The sequence below is a fragment of the Pongo abelii genome, chromosome 11 (assembly GCF_028885655.2).
Source record: "Pongo abelii isolate AG06213 chromosome 11, NHGRI_mPonAbe1-v2.0_pri, whole genome shotgun sequence".
Taxonomy (NCBI): domain Eukaryota; kingdom Metazoa; phylum Chordata; class Mammalia; order Primates; family Hominidae; genus Pongo; species Pongo abelii.
Genome location: NC_071996.2, coordinates 34,341,049 through 34,359,985, shown reverse-complemented (window position 1 = coordinate 34,359,985; position 18,937 = coordinate 34,341,049). Strand labels below are relative to the sequence as shown.

Here is an 18,937-nt window from a genome sequence, read left to right as displayed (position 1 = left end):
CAGCTACTTGGGAGGCTGAGGTAGGAGAATGGCGTGAACCCAGGAGGCAGAGCTTGCAGTGAGCCGAGATCGCACCACACTGCACTCCAGCCTGGGCGACAGAGCGAGACTCCATGTCAGAAAAAAAAAAAAAAAAAGATATTGGGAAAACTCACTTAAACTCTATGGGCTTCTGTACCACTAAGGCTTCTCAAATTTGATGCAAGTAATGGGAACTTGCTGTGGCTAACTTGAGTCACAGAAGAGGGATACTGCAAGACTCACAAATGCTTGAAAGTTTGGGAACAGGTTTGGAAATGGGTAAGAACCAAGGACCGGGTTGACCTGAACTGAAAGGAAATTGAGGTGCTATTAGGGACAAATATGAAATGAAGGATGAACTGTCTCTGACATCCTTTGCTTCTGTGTTTGGAGATGAGTAAGCAGGGAGGGGGTGCATATGCACACAGGGTGGTCAGAAATACTTTGGCCGGATGTGTGACTGAAGGCTATGTGCAGCTGAGGAAGGCTGGGCCACCACAGTAGCAGAGAGGCTGGCCAATTTGGCATGCAGCAAACAGGAAGTAGAAGGGATCTTAAGCAAGCAAAATGTTTGGGTAGACCAGATTATGAGGAATGAGCACCAATGACATTTCCAACAAGCACTGAAAGCTTCCAAATGCTTCTAACAGTTACTGCCTTTACAAACACAGGACAGTCTTGACTATGTGAGACTGTGACAGTTTCCTCATGCCTATGAAATGAGAGATAGTACTTAGCACTGACATGAGCTTCATATTTGAAGGCAGCAAACTACTGAACCACATGTAGCTTCTGAAATCAAAAGATGCAAACTGGCAGGCCACAGGTCAGATATGACATGCAGAAAAAAATTAGTTACTATCTTAGTCTAGTTTGTGCTGCTTACAGAATATCAGAGACTGGGTAATTTATAGAGGACAGAAATTATTTTTCATAGTTTTAGAGGCTGGGAAGTCCAAGATCAAAGGGCCATCATCTGGTGAAGGCGTCCCTGCTGTGTCAAAACATGGTGGAAGGTATCACATGGGCAAGAGAGAGAGGGAAGGGGGGGCAAACTCCTTTGTATCAGGCACCCAGTCCTGTGATTCATTCATTAAGACAGTGTCCTCCTGGCCTAATCATCTCTTAAAGCTCCCACCTCTCAGCACTGTTGCACTGGAAATTATATTTCTCACACATGAACTTTGGGGAACATGTTCAAGCTGTTACAGTTACCAAAGATAAAAATGCGGATTTCAGATTTCTCTTGGGGAAGAAAAAAGGCTCTGGCAATACCAGGGCTGTATTTCCACATGGCAACTGTTGTCTGTTGCCTTCTGTTGGGTTGTGGGCTCTCACATTGCCATACCCTCCTCATGGCCCCCTTCACTCATAACAGTACCTGCCTAGACCTCGAAGCACTAGTTCCCAGCCCCGCTTAACTACTTCCATGACAACTGTGCAAGGCCAGAGTGTGGGCAGCTACCTTGAGGGCCACCGGCATGGGCTGCCCAAGTGACCGAGGGCACTAACCTCTGCTCTCGAAACTTCTTTGGTAGGATCTCTTCACTCCTGACTTACTACTTGTAACTGCTGAAACAACCATTTATTGTACCCCTACTAAGCCATATCTGTCTTCTCTGTCAGAGCCAATCTTCAAGCATATGCTTCCTCAAAGGACTTTAATTACCAGATAGTAGAAGCGGCAGCAAAGAATCCCCATCTAGCATCTTCTAAAATATAGTGGAGAAACCAACGACAACGAATCTGAGACAATCAGTTGTTTGACTTCTTTGAAAACAACCTCTAAGAAAAGCCTTTTCTCGTGAATAGCTGCAGACATGCTGGGCACTAATTGATGATGATGCCCTTTAGTGAGTCTCCTCTGCACATACCTGATTCCATCTGGATGTTGGCCCTCACATACTTCTATCTGCGAACTCCGGAACACAGCATATCATACAATGTATGATTCCATCTGGACTCTGCTGGAACCATTCTCTACAAAGCAGCCACAACTTTTTCGTGCCTAAATCCTTTCAAGTTGCTTTATTTTTATTTTTAAACTAATTACCATAAATCTAATTTATCAAGCTGCTTTTAAGATAAACTTTAAAATGCTTAGAGCAGTCTACAAATTCTTGCACTGTTTGACTCTTCCTTATCTCTCAGGCTTCATCTCCCATTGCATCTTCTCTGACTCTTTCATATGGATCTTCTTTCAATTTGTGGAAGAAGCCAAGCTTGTTCCTGCCTCAGATCCTTGACACTTGCTGTTCACTCTCCTGGGAGACTCTTCCCCCTATCTCAGCTTTTAAATACCAGCTGGTCAGACTCCTTCCTGCCTTCCACCTTCCTCTCATTGTCCCACTCCTCGCCCTCATTTCTCAGAGTCCTCCGCTCTCTTCTTTCTATTGCTCTTAACACAATTTGTCTGTTTTCCGCTGATCTGTAAACTCTACAAAAGAAGTTAACTATTTTGCATCCCACCGAATATTCGGAGTCAGCACAGACCCTGTCATAATAGAGTAGGTAAGCAATACTTACCGGTCAAATGAATGAATGAAACACCCGATTCATCCCCCAGGCCAGTTTAATACCACATTAGATGATCTTATGGACTGAATAAGACATCCTTCCTTTTAAAGAATATTTTTATTTTAGCTACAAATTAGCAAACCCAGAATAGTTTATCGTAAGATAAGCCTGGTAGAGAGGAAAATATTAACCTTCTAGGGTCCTAAAGTGGAACTAGGAACTTATTAGATATGCAAATACTCAGGCATTATTTCAGACAGCCCAGTCAGAGAATTCTGGGGGTGTGGACCAGCAATCTGTTTTAACAAACCTTTCAGGTGATTCTGATACACACTGAAGTTTGAAAGGTTTCTTTAAGGCTTTCCAGTTTTCTTTTCTTTTTTGGAGGGATGGGGGGGGGGGGTGCTCCCCATGTTGCCCAGGCTGGTCTCAAACTCCTAGCCTCAAGCTACCCTATCCTCCCACCTCGGCCTTCCAAAGCATTGAAATTACAGGTATGACCCACTGCGGCCTGCCTCCGTTTTTAACTTAAAAAAATTTTTTTTTTGGGGGGGAGCGTTAATCCTTTCTATTATCCTGCTAGTAGAATCTTACTACTCCTGAGGGTAATCTTTGTCATAATCCAAAAGCCATGAATAAAGGCCTATTTGTATAGTTATGCAGAATATATTCCTGGGAGGTTTGCTTTCCTTAGGAGCACAGGTCGGCCCTGGGAGGTGGGGGTTGGGGGGCAGGGCTACATTCTAAAGTCCTGTAACAACGCACAAGTACAACTGAATAAAACTCGGAACAAAGGCATCAGGGCCACGGTGCAAGTCTTTGTTCATCCGTTCCCCGACTGCTCACCCTGTCTGATACCGCTCTTTTCCACCCAGAAAAGCAGCCACTCAAGTTTTAAGAATGGATGTATGCCGCGGACGTTTTCGATTAGCCGTTTTCTCCCAGGCACTGGAGGATATTCGTGGCTGCAGGAGGCGCTTCCAACCTTTCCTCAACCTAGCAAAGAAGTAGCTGAAACTAACCCAAGGGTTACAACCGAAAAGCCCCTTCCAGGTTCAGAAGCAGAACTAGAAGCTCGGATAGACTTCTCCGCCTCTACACTCCTGGAAAACCCGCAGTGGATTTCACTAACTTCAGGATCGGAGCCCCGGCAGGCGAACGCACCTTATTGCGCATGCTCGCTAGCCCCTCCCGCTCGGAGCGGAAGGGGGAGCGCTGGGGGCCTGGGCCTGGCCTGGCCGGGGCGTCGGCACCGGCGGCCATCTTGGCTTCCCGGGGAAAGGCGGCGTGAGGGGAAGAAGTTGTAGGGTGGGGGCAGCAGTGAGGAGGAGGGAAGAGAGAGGGGGAGGAGGCCGCGGCGGGGCAGGGCGGGGACTGCCTGCTTGCCTGAGTTGCGGAAGTGATAGCCGCTGACCGAGCCTGCTGCTTTCTTGCTACTGCTTCGGCTTCCCGGCTACCCCTCGGACGGTGAAGGCGGCCCGGCTGTGGATGGTCAGATAGCCCTTGTCTCCCGCCGCCAATCTCTGGCCCCCAGCAGCACGGAGCAGACGGCGGCAGCAGCAGCAGCAGGCGAGGAGGAAGATGGCGGGACGGCTGCCGGCCTGTGTGGTGGACTGTGGCACGGGGTAAGGGGGCTTACGGGCGGGGGTGGGGAAACTGAGGCGGAGGAAGGAAAATGGCGGGGGAGGGAGGAGGCCTGGAAATGAATGGTGAGGCGAGGTGCCGCCGCCGGCTGTCAGTCCTAGACCCGCCGGCCAGCGAGGGGTGGGGCCCGGAGCCAGGGCCTCGCGGGTCCCCTCGTTTCTCCCTCCTAGGACTGGGGCGGGGGCGCGGGCCCGAGATTCAAACCCCAACCCTCCCAGCGGCTTTCTCCGCGCGACCCTTCCCGGCCCTTCCCCCACTACGGTGGGCAGTGCTGCCCAAAGAGTGCTGGGGACGGTCGTCTTGGGGGTGGTCCCCGGGCCCGACCCATCCGGCTTTCCTTTCCCTCCGCGCCCCTTTTTGCCAGGCGGTTTGGGGACCCAGGGGCCGAGCTCGGGGACTGGCCTGGCAGGGGTGCTAGAAAAGAGAAGCGCTTCTGGTAGGTTTTGCAAGATCGCTGTGACAACATTCTGCCCAGGGTGTGGGTGGGGAAAGGGAAGAATCGGACTCTGAAAATGGGAACCTACAGTGGGGCTTTCATTTGACCACCCACCTTCTCCTTTCGACTCCCGGTCATTTCCATCTCCCTCTGCGTTTGAACTGGTGAACCAAGTCACATTTTAATTCGAGGGAGAAAGATGTCATGTGTTACTTCTGTAGCCTCAAAAAAGTCCCCCAGTGAGCAAGCGCGCTGCAACTTCCTTAGTTTTGTCAAAGCCGCTTCCTGCTTTCAGTCTTTTATACCCTTATAAGGTAGTTTTTAGTTTCCAACCTGAGCACATCTTACTAGAACTTTTAAAATTAAGCAGGTTTTAAAGAGACTGAATTACCGGTACTTGGTGTCCATTTATATGACTTTAAAAAATGTACTTATGTTTCATGGAGAGGGGGAAAGGAAGCACCCTGGAGAATAAACTAATTTAAGTTGTATTCGTTCATTCGGTGATGGTATCTTGAAGGAAGCAGGAAGGTATAGAGGTATATAGGAATGTGTTTTAAGTTGCAAATAGTTACTCCTAGATATGTAGGGTAGTTTGCGAAAATGTAGAATGGCCTTAAAGTGTGGTCGCTCACTTTGTATTAATAGTTAATAGACGTTTTAGAGAGTTGTACCACACTCATAACTACATAGAGAATAGACTACCCTTATTTTTATGTAGAATCACTGCTTCACGATGACATGTAGGAAAGTTTTTTTTTTCTGTGCTGATTACATCTCTCCAATTCCCAGAACACTCCTAGTTTTTTCTTTTTTTTTTTTGGAGGGGGAAGTCAGTGAGGGGTGGACTGCCAAGCTTGTTTTTTTGTTATTAATTATAATTATTGATTTCATTATGTTACTTAAAAGATTGTGTGTCCTTCACTCTTTATGGGAAATTTCTTTAATCTTCATTCTCATAACTAGCTAGTGTGGCAGTTTCTAAAATCCCAGTTAGGTAGAGAGAAACAACCAACTTCTTAATATTCTCCCTAGGAAAACACTAGCCTTGGAACTTCTATGTATTTTTTTGATGAACACTTTATTTAAAAATTTTTCCTTAATCCAGTCTCATTTCTCTGAACCAATAATTTTTTTTCTTTCTCCCTTCTTAGTCTAATTGGTGAGTATTTTTATGTCTAGGTTCAGTTTTAAAATTAGATTTGGCCTGAGTCAGTAGGATAGGACTTTTCAAATGTTTTGTTAAAGTGACGAATATTGCTACATAATTAATGCTTTAGAAATTACCGAGTTTTCAAAAAAAATAGGGTAAATAATTGTGGCCCTGAGAAATAATATGGTAACATCTCAAGTAGTATGTTACTTTTCTAATCTCCATTTTCCCCCTTTTGAAATAGTTTCGAATTAGTATACAAGATGTCTCATTGAGGTAAACTGTCCTTAAGTGGCCTCCTTTCCTGAAGGGCAACCTTGAATTTAAAACATGCTGAATGACCAGTAGGATCGGGGAGAGGGGTTCAATTTAACCTAGGCTATTTCTGTTTTAAAATTACGATTATTACAATAGTATATTTTTAAGTTATTACATTGGTTTCTCCAATAAGGAGAGGTTATTAACTGCACATTGATGATTTGAATGGAACTGATTAGGAGTCCCATTGCCACCTCACTCTCTTTTACCATTTGTCACAATCTGAAATTCCCCCTTTAGAGTTTCAGTTATTTTGGTTCTCAAAAGGGTTTTTGGTCTTACAAGTTGCCAGTGGTGCCTCCTGGGAAGTTACACCTTCAGCTTTATTTGCACATGGAGGATAAGTCCTTGAGGTTGAGGACCCTGAGATAAACATCTCTATGGCCTTTAACAGGGAGCTTTTACATTTCAAAATTCTATGGTCCCCGAATGCAAATTGTGCACCTATAATTTGTCTAATTTCTTTATGCTTTAGAGAATGCATTCAGCTCTTAGGTCTCTAAATTACAATTACTCACTTAGTTTAAGTAAAAAGTTATAACCTGAATCAGGCTGCTCATTTCATTCATTATATAAATTAGGGAAAAGGTGGCTGAAAAAAAGTGGCCATCTATAAAACTTGATCGTCTTAGATAAGAAAGCTGTTAAGAGTTAGGAAACTTGAAACTTAATCCCAAAACTTTTAGGGATCGTCCAGCAAAACTCAACATATGAATCATCTAGATTCAGGTCATAAAAGAGAATACTTATTTTGAAAAGAATTTGAAAAGAAATACTTCATTCACATTGATACCCTTATCTACACACTTTTTTGGTCTGTATTGGAAAGCATTGTAAAATACAGTTTGGGCACATAGATTCCCATTGGTGGCTTAAAAACTAAATAACAGAACTCAAACCTGCTATTAGTGGTGAGGAAAGCATTTTTTTTTAAAGGCATTCACAAACATTTTTTAAAAAAACATTGTAACACTTGTACGATCATCCTAAGGTTTTTTTTTCTGGGCGGTGGAGGGGATCGTTTTTTAAATGTGTTTTTTGCTTTTTTTTTTTGAGATGGAGTCTCGCTCTGTCGCCAGGCTGGAGTGCAGTGGCAGGATCTCAGCTCACTGCAGCCTCCACCTCCCAGGTTCAAGCGATTCTCCTGCCTCAGCCTCCCGAGTAGCTGGGACTATAGTCATGTGCCACCACACCCAGTTAATTTTTGTATTTTTAGTAGAGATGGGGTTTCAACATGTTGACCAGGTGTTCTCCATCTCCTGACCTCGTGATCCACCTGCCTCAACCTCCCAAAGTGCTGGGATTACAGGCGTGAGCCACCGCGCCTGGCCTTAAATATTTTTTTTAAATGCATGTTTTTACTCAGGTTTCTCCATCATTCAAGCCAAATGAGGGGGCTCCTTATTAACTCCTTGTTATATCGTAGCTTGGTTACAGAGCTGCATTGTGAATTTCCTTTTCCCTTTTATGTCTTTTTTTCCCCCTGGTAAATAAAATACTGGTAAATTAGTTCCACTGATTATGATAGCAGAGGTTAATATAGCCCTGTGGTCAAAGTCTTGGATATATTCATATCTGGAGCGGATTAAGGAATTTTGCTAAGTGACTTCAACTTCTTAGCAATCGTAAAGTGTAAGCTTAAATATCTTGTAGGAGTCAGTGAAAGAGGAGCATGTTCATCTTGTGGCCACAATTCAGCAATTAGTGCAGATAAGAATGATCTTGTTTGAAGAGCAGTGGGGAAAAGCTGGGTAAATGAAGGAAGGTATATGTGGGAAGTTCATGTTTCTTCCATGAATTCTGTGCATATTGTTTAATAATAATGCTGTTTCTTTTTTTTTTTTTGAGATGGATTTTTGCTCTCATCGCCCAGGCTGGAGTGCAGTGGCACGATCTCGGCTCACTGCAACCTCTTTCTGCCTCCTGGGTTCAGGTGATTTTCTGCCTCAGCCTCCCAAGTAGCTGGGATTACAGGCGCCCACCACCACGCCCAGCTAAATTTTGTATTTTTAGTAGAGACGGAGTTTCATCATGTTGGCCAGGCTGTTGTTGAACTCCTGACCTCAGGTGATCCACCCACCTCATCCCTCCCAGAGTGCTGAGATTACAGACGTGAGCCACTGCACCGGCTTAATAATGCTATTTCTTTAGCCATCTCCAAAGGCAGAAATATTCACAATATCTTCTTAACCAAAAAGCACTCATTGAAATTCTTATTCCTTGATGAGTCATGCTTTGCATGCTGTTTGAAGTAAGTACAACAGACATGCTCCTAGTGAGAAGTCAGATTCTTACTTAGACTTAGCGAAAGACTCTCCCTCCTTTCCTGCCTGCCAATTTTGTGTTGAAATATTGACTTTGGATTGCAAATACTATATTGCGGTGAATGAACTTTCAGGCTTATTGTAAAACACAGTTCAGAATTTTAGGCACAGAAGGGAAAGGTCCTGTGGAGGACCTGCTGGCCATGCTTTCTGTGACAGCTATTTTTTAACTTAATTTTATAAGTGAAAAAACAGAATTAGAGAATTTAAATTACTTTTTTGTTGCCGTCTACCTGGCAGGTGGTTCGATCTGCTATTTGAACCTGAGTTCTTCTGTATTTAAGTCCCGTGTTCTTTCTGTTAACGCTCTGGGGACTCCTGACTGCCTTTTCAGAACTTTATGTGTTGCTTCGTTTTTGTTAGTAAAGTTAAGTGTATTTCTGTTTAAAGAAATCTTACAAAAAAACAAAAATCTCAGCCTTATGAATTTGATTCACCTAGAGAAAACCCTCTGTGTAATCTTTGTTACTTGGTTTAGATTCCACCCCCCCCCCCACCCCACCGATATGTGAATGCCTAGACTATTTCCTTGTAACTTTGCTTAAATTTAATCTCTAGAAAAAAATTACTCTCTAGGTTGTGTTTCTCAGGAAATAATAATAGCTAGCATTTATCAAGAATTGTATGTCAGCCCCTGTGCTAAATGCTTTATATTATCTCATTAACTTTCACAACAACCTGGAAAGTATTATCTTTGTTTTATAGGCTAGAAAATTTAGACTTAAGAGAGGTTAAGCTACTTACCCAAGATACTGTAGCAAGTAAGTATGGCAGAGCCACTACATAGATCTTCCTTCTATAGAAGATGAACCTTTGACATGGCTTGGTGCGTAGTAGGAATTCAAATCTTTGTTGTATGAATGAATGAACAAGAATTAGGAGTATGGTTTTTAAAAAAAACTATGCATCAGAAACACCCCATACCCAGTGACTCAGAATCTCAAGGGTTGGACTATGAATATTCATTTACATAGGCTTCCTAGATGATTCTTCAGCAGCCCATTCAAGGGCCAACTTTGCAGAAATTCTGAAACCTGGTATTGGCAGTGGAAATGGAGCAGAAGAGATAAGTTAGGAAAAGATTGTTTTTTTCTTTTTTTTTTTCTGTTTCTTCTGGCAGTTATATTTTGTGTTATTTTATTTATGGGTAGCAAAGGCTTTGTAGTCATCTGTTTTTGAGTTCAAGCTCTATCACTTAATAGCTATATGACTTTATACACTTCAACCTCTGCAGGTCTTATTTCTTCCCATCTGTAATTTAGAGATGATAGTATATACCTTATAGTTTTTTTTTGTTTGTTTTTGAGACTGGGTCTCTGTTGCCCAAACTGGAGTTCAATGGCAAGATCATGGCTCACTGCATCCTCAAACTCCTATGTTCAAGCTGTCTTCCTGCCTCAGTCCCCCGAGAGCTGGGACTACAGGCACATGCCACCATGTGCAGCTACTTTTAAAAATTTTTTGTAGAGATGGGGTCTCACTGTGTTGCCCCAGGTTGGTCTCAAACTTCTAGCACAAGTAATCCTCTTGTCCTGGCCTCTTAAAGTGTTGAGATTACAGGAGTGAGCCACCATGCCCAGTTTTGTTTTGTTTTGTTTTGTTTTTTGATAATGTATGAAAATGGTTCAGCACAGTGCCTGGCACACAGTAAGGGCACAATATATTTTAAATATAATAATCAGTTGGCTTTCTTTTTTTTTGAGTTTAATTTCTTAAAGAAAGGAATACAGTGTGTTATGCTTATTTTCTTATCTCCTGCAGGCCTTGGCCTGCCTACCACACACAGTTCTGCACAGTCAAAATGTTTTTCCTGATTTGAGAGATTGAAGGGGAGGTATAGCTAGGACTTGGCAGTTGATTCCAGTGGATTGTAAATAGGCATCAATGAATATTTCAAGATTGTAAGCCTGAGTGATTGGGACAATAAGGGAGTTAGTTTTAAGAAACTGAGTAAAATTGGAATTTGTTGTTGAATTTGGAATGATGATTTATAATTGGAAACATTCTAGAGGAAATTAAAAATACAGGACCTTTGGGAATGAAGGTGGTTATTTGGGAATCATAATTTGTTAACTGAAGCTAATAAAATGAGAGCATTCAGAGAGAAAAGAATGGAAAGATTGAATATCAGTTTCCCTTCTTTAAAAAAATTGTGGATATGTGATCTAGCTTCTTGAGCATCACAGTGACTGATTGGCTCATGGTAATTGATTGCTATGCTGAAAATCTTATCTCCACCTATCTTATTCAATTTTCTGAGAGGCAAAATCCTTAATCAGGAGGAGAGTTTAGCTCTAGCTAAATTTCCCTTGTCCAGCATGCTCTCGCTCCCCCAACTTGTGGAAACAGCTAAAGGATTGGACTAGGAGCAGAAGTTTGGAATGGTTAAAATGTACCAACATGTGTTTCCTGAAACAAAATTCCACTATAATAAAAAAGCATTTGAATGCTCCCTTGTAATTCTGTTAGAGCTTGTAGCCTTTTTTATGACACAACCATAATCAATGATAGACAGTAGCATAAAGAAGCAAGAGCAAAGCAATTAAGTAATAATAGCACTACAAAAATGTGTGCTGTAGCTTACCGAACACAGAATTTATGAATTATTAGATAGGAGACAAGGTGATGTTATTGGATTGTTTTAAATTTAGTTCTTTGAAATAGGATAGTGACTAATACTAGTTTGTGTGCTGATTTTATAACTTTATATGGGCCTTTATATCAGGAAACAACCTACATAATTGGCTAATACCAGAGCAAAAAAAAGAAAAAAAATTCTAGTTTTTTTAAAGGACGATTTTGCAGAATTTTAATAATAATTTTGTTTCAGAATTTTCAAAATTCTTTCCAAACTGTCGATTTAAACTCAAGCCATTCTTACATACTCCTTGGAACCAGGAAAGGAATAGCTTGAATTTGTGTAGCCAGATGTGTTCTTTTTTTTTTTTTTTTGAGGCAGAGTGTTGCTCTGTCACCCAGGCTAGAGTGCAGTGGCGTGATCTTGGCTCACTGAAACCTCCGTCTCCAGGGTTCAAGCTATTCTTCTGCCTCAGCCTCCCGAGTAGGTGAAATTACAGGCACCCACCACGACGCCTGGCTAATTTTTGTGTTTTTAGTAGAGACGGGGTTTCACCATACTGGCCAGGCTGATGATATTGAACTCCTGAGCTCAAGTGATCCGCCTGTCTCAGCCAGATGTATTCTTTCAGCTTTCCTTCTGCTCCCCAACCCTAATACATACCTGAGAAGAATATTCATCTGTTCAGATACTCAACATGCCATCTTTTCCTCCTGACCAAGGACACTACCTAAACATTTTATTTTTAAACATTTTGTCCTTGCTTTAAGACTTTGTGTCATTTGTGAAAATGCAATACTGTTGGGAAGGGTTTCTATGCTTCAGTATTTAGTGTAAAGGAGAGGTTACAATGAGGAGGATAAAAGTCCTAGAGAGAGAATTAGGGTGCAGAAGACCTTGTAGTTTAGGGTTGGCTTAATCTACTGTAAACATGTAAACCATGTTTTTAGTATTAGTGTATGACAGGACACAAGTGTTTGCCTAGTTATAGAGATTATTTTAATTAAATCTAGTGTGCTTCTGCTATAAGCATTTTTAAAATTCAGTTACTCAAGGGTACAAATATAGCATTTAATGTGTATTTGTGAAACTTGCTTTAGTAAATTAAGGGAAATGCCTAATGACTCACACAGAATTATAGAGCTGAAAAGGGATTTTGAGAGATAATTTAATCCACTCTTCATTTACAAATGAAACAGAGGCTCAGAGTTGAGAAATGTCTTTTGGGAGTGTTCCTAATTATTAATTGATAGTATTGTTGAGTTCTCTTAAATTTTCTTGTGAGTTCACATTTATGAGTTACAGTAGTTGAAATTAAGTAGTTGGAATAACATAATGTATTTTATTTATAGTTAAAGTAGTTTTAGTTGAGGCCTGCATCAGAATTCTTCAGTGTTTCGTTGTAATGCGGAGGCATACTGTATGGCACACATGAGAAACTAATTTTATGTTTCCCAATAATAATGTTTTAAACCAAGTTTAGAGATTTTTTTAAAGTTGTACTCTGTAGGTGCCAGGACAGATGACTTCCATAAAATGAATGCTCTTTTTAAAAAAATTTTTTTTATGGTTTCAGAGATTTATATCTTTGGATTTTAGTTATTAAAGATGTATTAAATGGGATGTGTACCAATCAGCCATTTCAAGGCCCTTTGCACGTTTTGTTTTGGATGTTATTACCTTTTCAGAAACCCTGTGAGGTAGTTACTATTATATATAATCCCATTTCAAAGATAAGTAGTAGATTTAGAATTTTAGCGCTGGGGTAGTCTCATTCCAGAGCTCACTGCTCTGCTGTTCCCTAATTGAGATACATCCAAGGAGAGTGGTCAAATTATTAGTCCAGTTTTTAAGAGTGTCCATTTTATACATACTTAAACCCAAAGCTACTAATTTTTAGTACAAATATGAAACATATAGGGAGGTCTTAGTGACCAGTTCACTGATTTGATTAACCTGTAACACATTAAAGTGAAATATGGATCTGCTTACTGCTTATTTGAGTATTGCAAGGACTGATAATTGCTGATAAATTCAGGACAGCTCAAGGAAATGATACTAATTACATAAATCTTCAAAAGGAAGGCATACATATTTCTGAAGCTGCAATTTGAAAATGAATAATCTCTACTGATGCATTACTTACTGTAATTATTTTACTCACTGTGTATTGTGTGCTCATTAATGACTGCACAAAACACAAATGAAAGTAAAAATATAGAAGAACTTAAGAAAGTAATCAAGTATTTATTTCAATCTCAGTTCTGTGCTGAACACTATGGTATATACAAGAAAACTAAGGCATGATTTTATACTTGAGGTTTACACTTTAGTTTCAAAGATGAAACTAATATGTGTGAAATAATTATGGATGGCTTACTAGCATTTAATTGTTTGGGCAGATAAATAAGGGCTGTAGTATTTGGAGGATGATTTATGAAGAAGCTGAACTTGATCAGATCCTTGGAAAAGCATAAATAGGATGTGATAGATATATGGGAAGAAGGACTTCAAATCTAGGATGTGAGCTAAATTGAAAGCTCCATAATGGCAGGGATTATTTCTTTTTTGTTCATTCTCTATTCAAGTGATAGCCTCCTGCATGGTATTTAATAATGCCCAGTAAATATTTTACTGATGAAGGGAAGTCATGAAGGAGTTTCAAAGTATTTGGGGGATGGGTCAGTTAGGAAATTGCCCTACCTGGAATTCAGATATTTCTGTTGGGAGCTGTGGGACAGCAAGTAGTTTATTTATTCATCTTGCCTTATATCAGAAGGATTTTAAATGGGGCAAAATGGTTTGCAATTTATTTGATAGACAGTAGTAGATTGTGTAGATCATTAAGCAAAAGAGTGATAAAAGGTAAATTTATGCAGTATTAGTCTGGGTCTAGTATTTTATTTTATACAGCTTTATTGAGTTATAATTCACATACCATAAAGTTTACTCTTTTAAAGTGTGTAATTGAGTAGTTTTTAGTATAGTCACAAGGTTGTGCAACTATTTCCAGTCAATTTTTTTAAATGCCTGCATGCCACTTATTGGAATCCAGTCAATTTTAGAACATTTTCATGACCCCAAAAAACCCCACCCCCAGTAGCAGTCACTCTTCATTACCTCTACCCTCAACCCTTAGCAAACACTAATTTACTTTCTGTCTTTATGGATTTGCCTATTTTGGCCATTTCATGTAAATGGAATTATACAATTTGTGGCTTTTTGTGACTGATTTCTTTCGTGGGGCAAGTGCTAACTGCTGTAGTCGTTGTCTTCAGTGGTGATAGTTGGACGTGTAGCAAAGAGATTGGGAAAACGTTGAGAATCTTTAAAAGCAAAATTAAACGAATGGGTAGAGGGATAAAGGAAGGCCTATGGATAAAGGAAAATCATCTTGGGAAGGAAATGTTTGCCAAATATTTAGTGAGTTCTGTTCACTGTTAGGTCCTTTAATCCTTATGACAACCTCATGAATTTAGTTTTATTCCCGATGCATTAGGAATAGTCTATGATCACAGGATCACAGGCTAGTAAATGGTGGAACAAGCATTCACTCATGTCTTTTTTATTTCAAGGTTCATGTTATTTTCTCCCCACTAGTGAAAAGGAGTTAAGATTTTAAGGTTTAGGCTTGAAGGGACCAGGAGAATGTTTCTGTTGACGCATAGAGTAGGCATCCAGGTTCTTCCACTCAACAGTCCATCAGTATTTTTGTGTCAGGTTAAACGTTGACTTGCATGTAGTGAGAAAAATGTTGGAGGGAATTGGAAAAGTTTTTTAAACCATTACTGTTTATTTTTATAGCTAATATTGTTTTACTCTACTTGACAAATTTCCCTGTGAATTAGCCACTGCATTCTTGTTTTAAAAGTTTCTGGCTGGGCACGGTGGCTCACGCCTGTAATCCCAGCACTTTGGGAGGCCGAGGCTGGCAGATCACCTGAGGTCAGGAGTTTGAGACCAGCCTGACCAACATGGAGAAACCCCATCTCTACTAAAAACACAAAATTAGCTGGGCATGGTGGCGCATGCCTGTAATCCCAGCTACTTGGGAGGCTGAGGCAGGAGAATCGCTTGAATCCAGCTACTCGGGAGGCTGAGTCAGGAGAATCGCTTGAACCCGGGAGGCGGAGGTTGTGGTGGGCCAAGATCGCGCTGTCGCACTTCAGCCTGGGCAATAAGAGCGAAACTCTGTTTCAGCAACAACAAAGTTTCTAACACCAAATTACCTTTTTGGGCTTTGGTATTGTATGACGAAAACTGGGTAAGCTGAGAATTGAGATATTATGGGAGTAGGCATTGGGATCAATTTGCAAACTCTATTTTCATTTGGGATTTATTTGGTAATCATATCTTACATAAAATTATATAGGATGTACTGTATTATGATATGGTAAGAGTATAAGCAAGTCATTCATATTAGGATAGAATTATTTGAACTTTAGTGGTTGTCAGTATTAAGGTTTTGGAAAGAGTTGTGCTAGATCATTAAAGTCTCTTCTATCCTTAAGCTCTGGGGTCTTGTATTTATTTTGTTATTTCATTTGTTGAACTATTGAAAGTTAAAACTTGTTCCGTATATAGAGGCACAGGCAGAGTAGATTTAGCATCGTTCTTAAGGGCCCTATAATTTTCAGAATTGTAATGAAATATTGGCTTCAAAGTCACCACTATATTAGCCCCTAGCAAGAGAGTGTAATTGTACTTGTTTTAATGTACAAGCATTTGAAATTTGTAAAATTAAAAATAACATCCAAGGCAAAGGATGTTAATGCTTTTACAATACAGGCATAAGTTGTTTTACTACTGAAAAAGATTCTTTCTATTAATGGATTTCTTTTAGGTAAGTACAATCAATAATATAACAGATACCTGCATTTGTTAGAATTATGACCCATGAGCATTTAATTATACTTACTTTATCTTTCTTGTTTTAAGGAACGAAAGAGCATTATTGATGACTGTCCCCAAATCCACTTCCCCTTTCCTCAGAGGCAATTACTGTTGTGACAGACTCACCTTTTTTTTTTTTGTATAAAACTCATCTTTCTTTTGCTGTTGATTTCTGCCAGTCCAGCCTCCTCTCACCTAGCCTTCTTATATTTCTACTATTATTCTTCTAGTCACCAAGCCTTTGATAGCTTCAAAAGTGCTTTTGAATTCTTTTCTCTATATTCCTTTCTCTAAGCAAGTTTTCTTTTTTTTTATGTAAAATGATGTATTATATATTTTATACAAGCAAATTGAGTACAGCTAAACCTCAGCTACAGGATTATAGTACAATAGCAAGTTGTTTTTCAAGTCCCTTACCACCTCCCTTTCCCAGCCAAAATCAGCATTGTAGATTTTTTTCATTACTGCCATAGTAAGAGCTTTTCTATATATTTAACTTGCTTCTCTAGATCACAAAGAAACATTTTTGGTTTAGTTTTTTTTTTTCTTTTTGGAGACAGAGTCTCGCTCTGTCACCCAGGCTGGAGTGCAGTGACGTGATCTTTGCTCACTGCAACCTCTGTCTCCCAGGTTCAAGCAATTCTCCTGCCTCAACCTCCTGAGTAGCTGAAATTACAGGGCCCATCACCACGCCTGGCTAGTTTTTGTATTTTTAGTAGAGATGGGGTTTCGCCATGTTGGCCAGGGTGGCCTCAAACTCCCGACCTCAGGTGATCGCCTGCCTGGGCCTCCCAAAGTGCTGAGATTACAGGCATGAGCCACTGCTTCTGGCCACAACGTGGGGTTTTGATATAAGTAAACCTTGTGTCATGAGTCTTACAATCAAGCTAATTAATGTATTTGTTACCTGACATAGTTACCTTTTTTGTGTGATGACACTTAAGATCGCCTTTAGGCAAATTTCAACTGTAAAATACTGTATATTATTAACTGTAGTTACTGTGCTATAGCTTAGATCTCTAGTACTTATTCATCTTATAACTGGAAACTTGTACACATTGATCAACAGCTCTCCAATTCCTCCATTTCCCAATACCTGGCAACTGCCATGCTACTTATTTATCAGGTTCTATTTTAGATCCCCATATGAGTGCATTGTTTTCCTTATCTTTGATTTTCAGTAGTTGATTTGTGCCTAAGTGTGGTTTTCTTTATGTTTATTCTGCTTGGGTGTTCTTGAGCCTCTTAAGTCTCTAAATTTCTGACTTTCACTAAATTGGGAAAATTTTTAGCTGCTATTCCTTTTTATTTGTTTGTTTCTGAGACTGAGTCTTGCTCTGTTGCCCAGGCTGGAGTGCAGTGGCGCAATCTTGGCCCACTGCAACCTCTGTCTCCCAGGTTCAGCGATTCTTGTGCCTCAGCTTCCTGAGTAGCTGGGATTACAGGCCTAAATCACCATGCTCGGCTAATTTTCTTTCTTTTTTTTTTTTTTTTTTTTTTTTTTGAGACGGAGTCTCGCTCTGTTGCCGGGCTAGAGTGCAGTAGAGTGATCTCTGCTCACTGAAACCTCTGCCTCCTGGGTTAAAGCAATTCTCCTGCCTCAGCCTCCCATAATTTATTTTTGGTAGAGATGGAGTCTCGCCGTGTTGGCCATGCTGGTCTTGAACTCCTGGCCTCAGGTGATCTACCTGCTTCGGCCTCCCTAAGTGCTGGGATTACAGGCGTGAGCCACCCCATCTGGCCCGTCACTATTTCTTTTTAAAAATATTTTTACTACACTCTCTTCTCCTTCTGGGACTGAAGTGTGTCACTTTTTTTTTTTTTTTTTTTTTTGAGACAGAGTCTTACTCTGTTGCCCAGGCTGGAGTGCAGTGGTTTGATCTCAGCTCACTGCAAGTTCCGCCTCCCGGGTTCATGCCATTCTCTCGCCTCAGACTCCTGAGTAGCTGGGACCACAGGTGCCTGGCACCGCGCCCAGCTAATTTTATTATTGTATTATTAGTAGAGACTGGGTTTCTCCGTGTTAGCCAGGATGGTCTCAATCTCCTGACCTCGTGATCCACCCGCCTCGGCCTCCCAGAGTGCTGGGATTACAGGTGTGAGCCACTGCGCCTGGCCGCGTGTGTCACCGTTTTGATATTGTCCTTGATAAGTCCCTGAAGCTCTGTTCTTTTCTCTTTCTTTGTTTTTTTCCCCCCCGATTTCAGAATGAGTAATTTCTACTGCTCGGCCTTTATTTTCATTTATCTGGTGATATTTCCTTTATTATCAATTACAGGTCCATGTTAATACTCATTATTGATTGGAAGTCTTTATCTGATAATTCCAGCATTAGGGTCATCTTAGAATTGCCTTCTGTTGAGTGTCTTCTCCCAGGAGAATGGGTTTTTTCCTGGTTCTTCCTATGTGAAGTAATTTTGGTTTGTATGAATATAACACTTTTGTTTATTCATTCTCTTGTTAAACATTAGTTTTGCTTACAGTTTTGGGTCTTTATGAACTATTCTGTTGTGAACATACATGTACACAATTGTGTGGACAACTGTTTTTATTTTTCTTGTTTCTAGTAGATTCTAAGTAGAGGTAGAATTCCTGGGTCAGATGGTAAGTGATTGTTAAATTGTTTTTGTAAGTGGCTGTGTCATTTTGCATTCTAACTAGTAATGTTTTTTCTTTTGTTGTTGTTGTTATACAACCCTCCCTCCAACTAGTAATGTTTGAAAGCACTTCAGTGCGCTTTTAATTTGCATTTTAAAAATCCCATGGAGTTGAGTGTCTTTTCATTTAATAACCATTTCTGTTTTTCTGGGAATGGTTAGTGTCTTTTTGCCTTTCTTTTTTTTGTTTCCTCTCTTCCTCCTCCTTCCCTCCCTTGTCATTAACATCTAGGTACCCTTTATATGTTAAAGAGATTATATCTGTTTAGATAATTTGTGTAGATAATTTTTCTCAGTTACTCATTTTTCTTTTGGCTATTTTGGGTGTGTTTTTGTAAAGAAGTTTTTAATTTTTACACAGTTGAAATAACCTTTTTTAGTGTATGGGTTTTAAGT

The 18,937-nt window shown here is 40.4% G+C and overlaps 1 protein-coding gene across 1 annotated transcript in view; it reads left to right on the top strand.

Annotated features, from left to right (window-relative positions):
* The first annotated feature begins 3,825 nt into the window (after window positions 1-3,825).
* Window positions 3,826-18,937, top strand: part of ACTR3 (actin related protein 3) — a 72,387-nt gene continuing 57,275 nt past the window's right edge. The window contains 1 exon segment of the mRNA NM_001132599.1: window positions 3,826-4,163. Within this exon segment, the coding sequence (NP_001126071.1) occupies window positions 4,120-4,163 (44 nt within the window). The 5' untranslated portion in view covers window positions 3,826-4,119.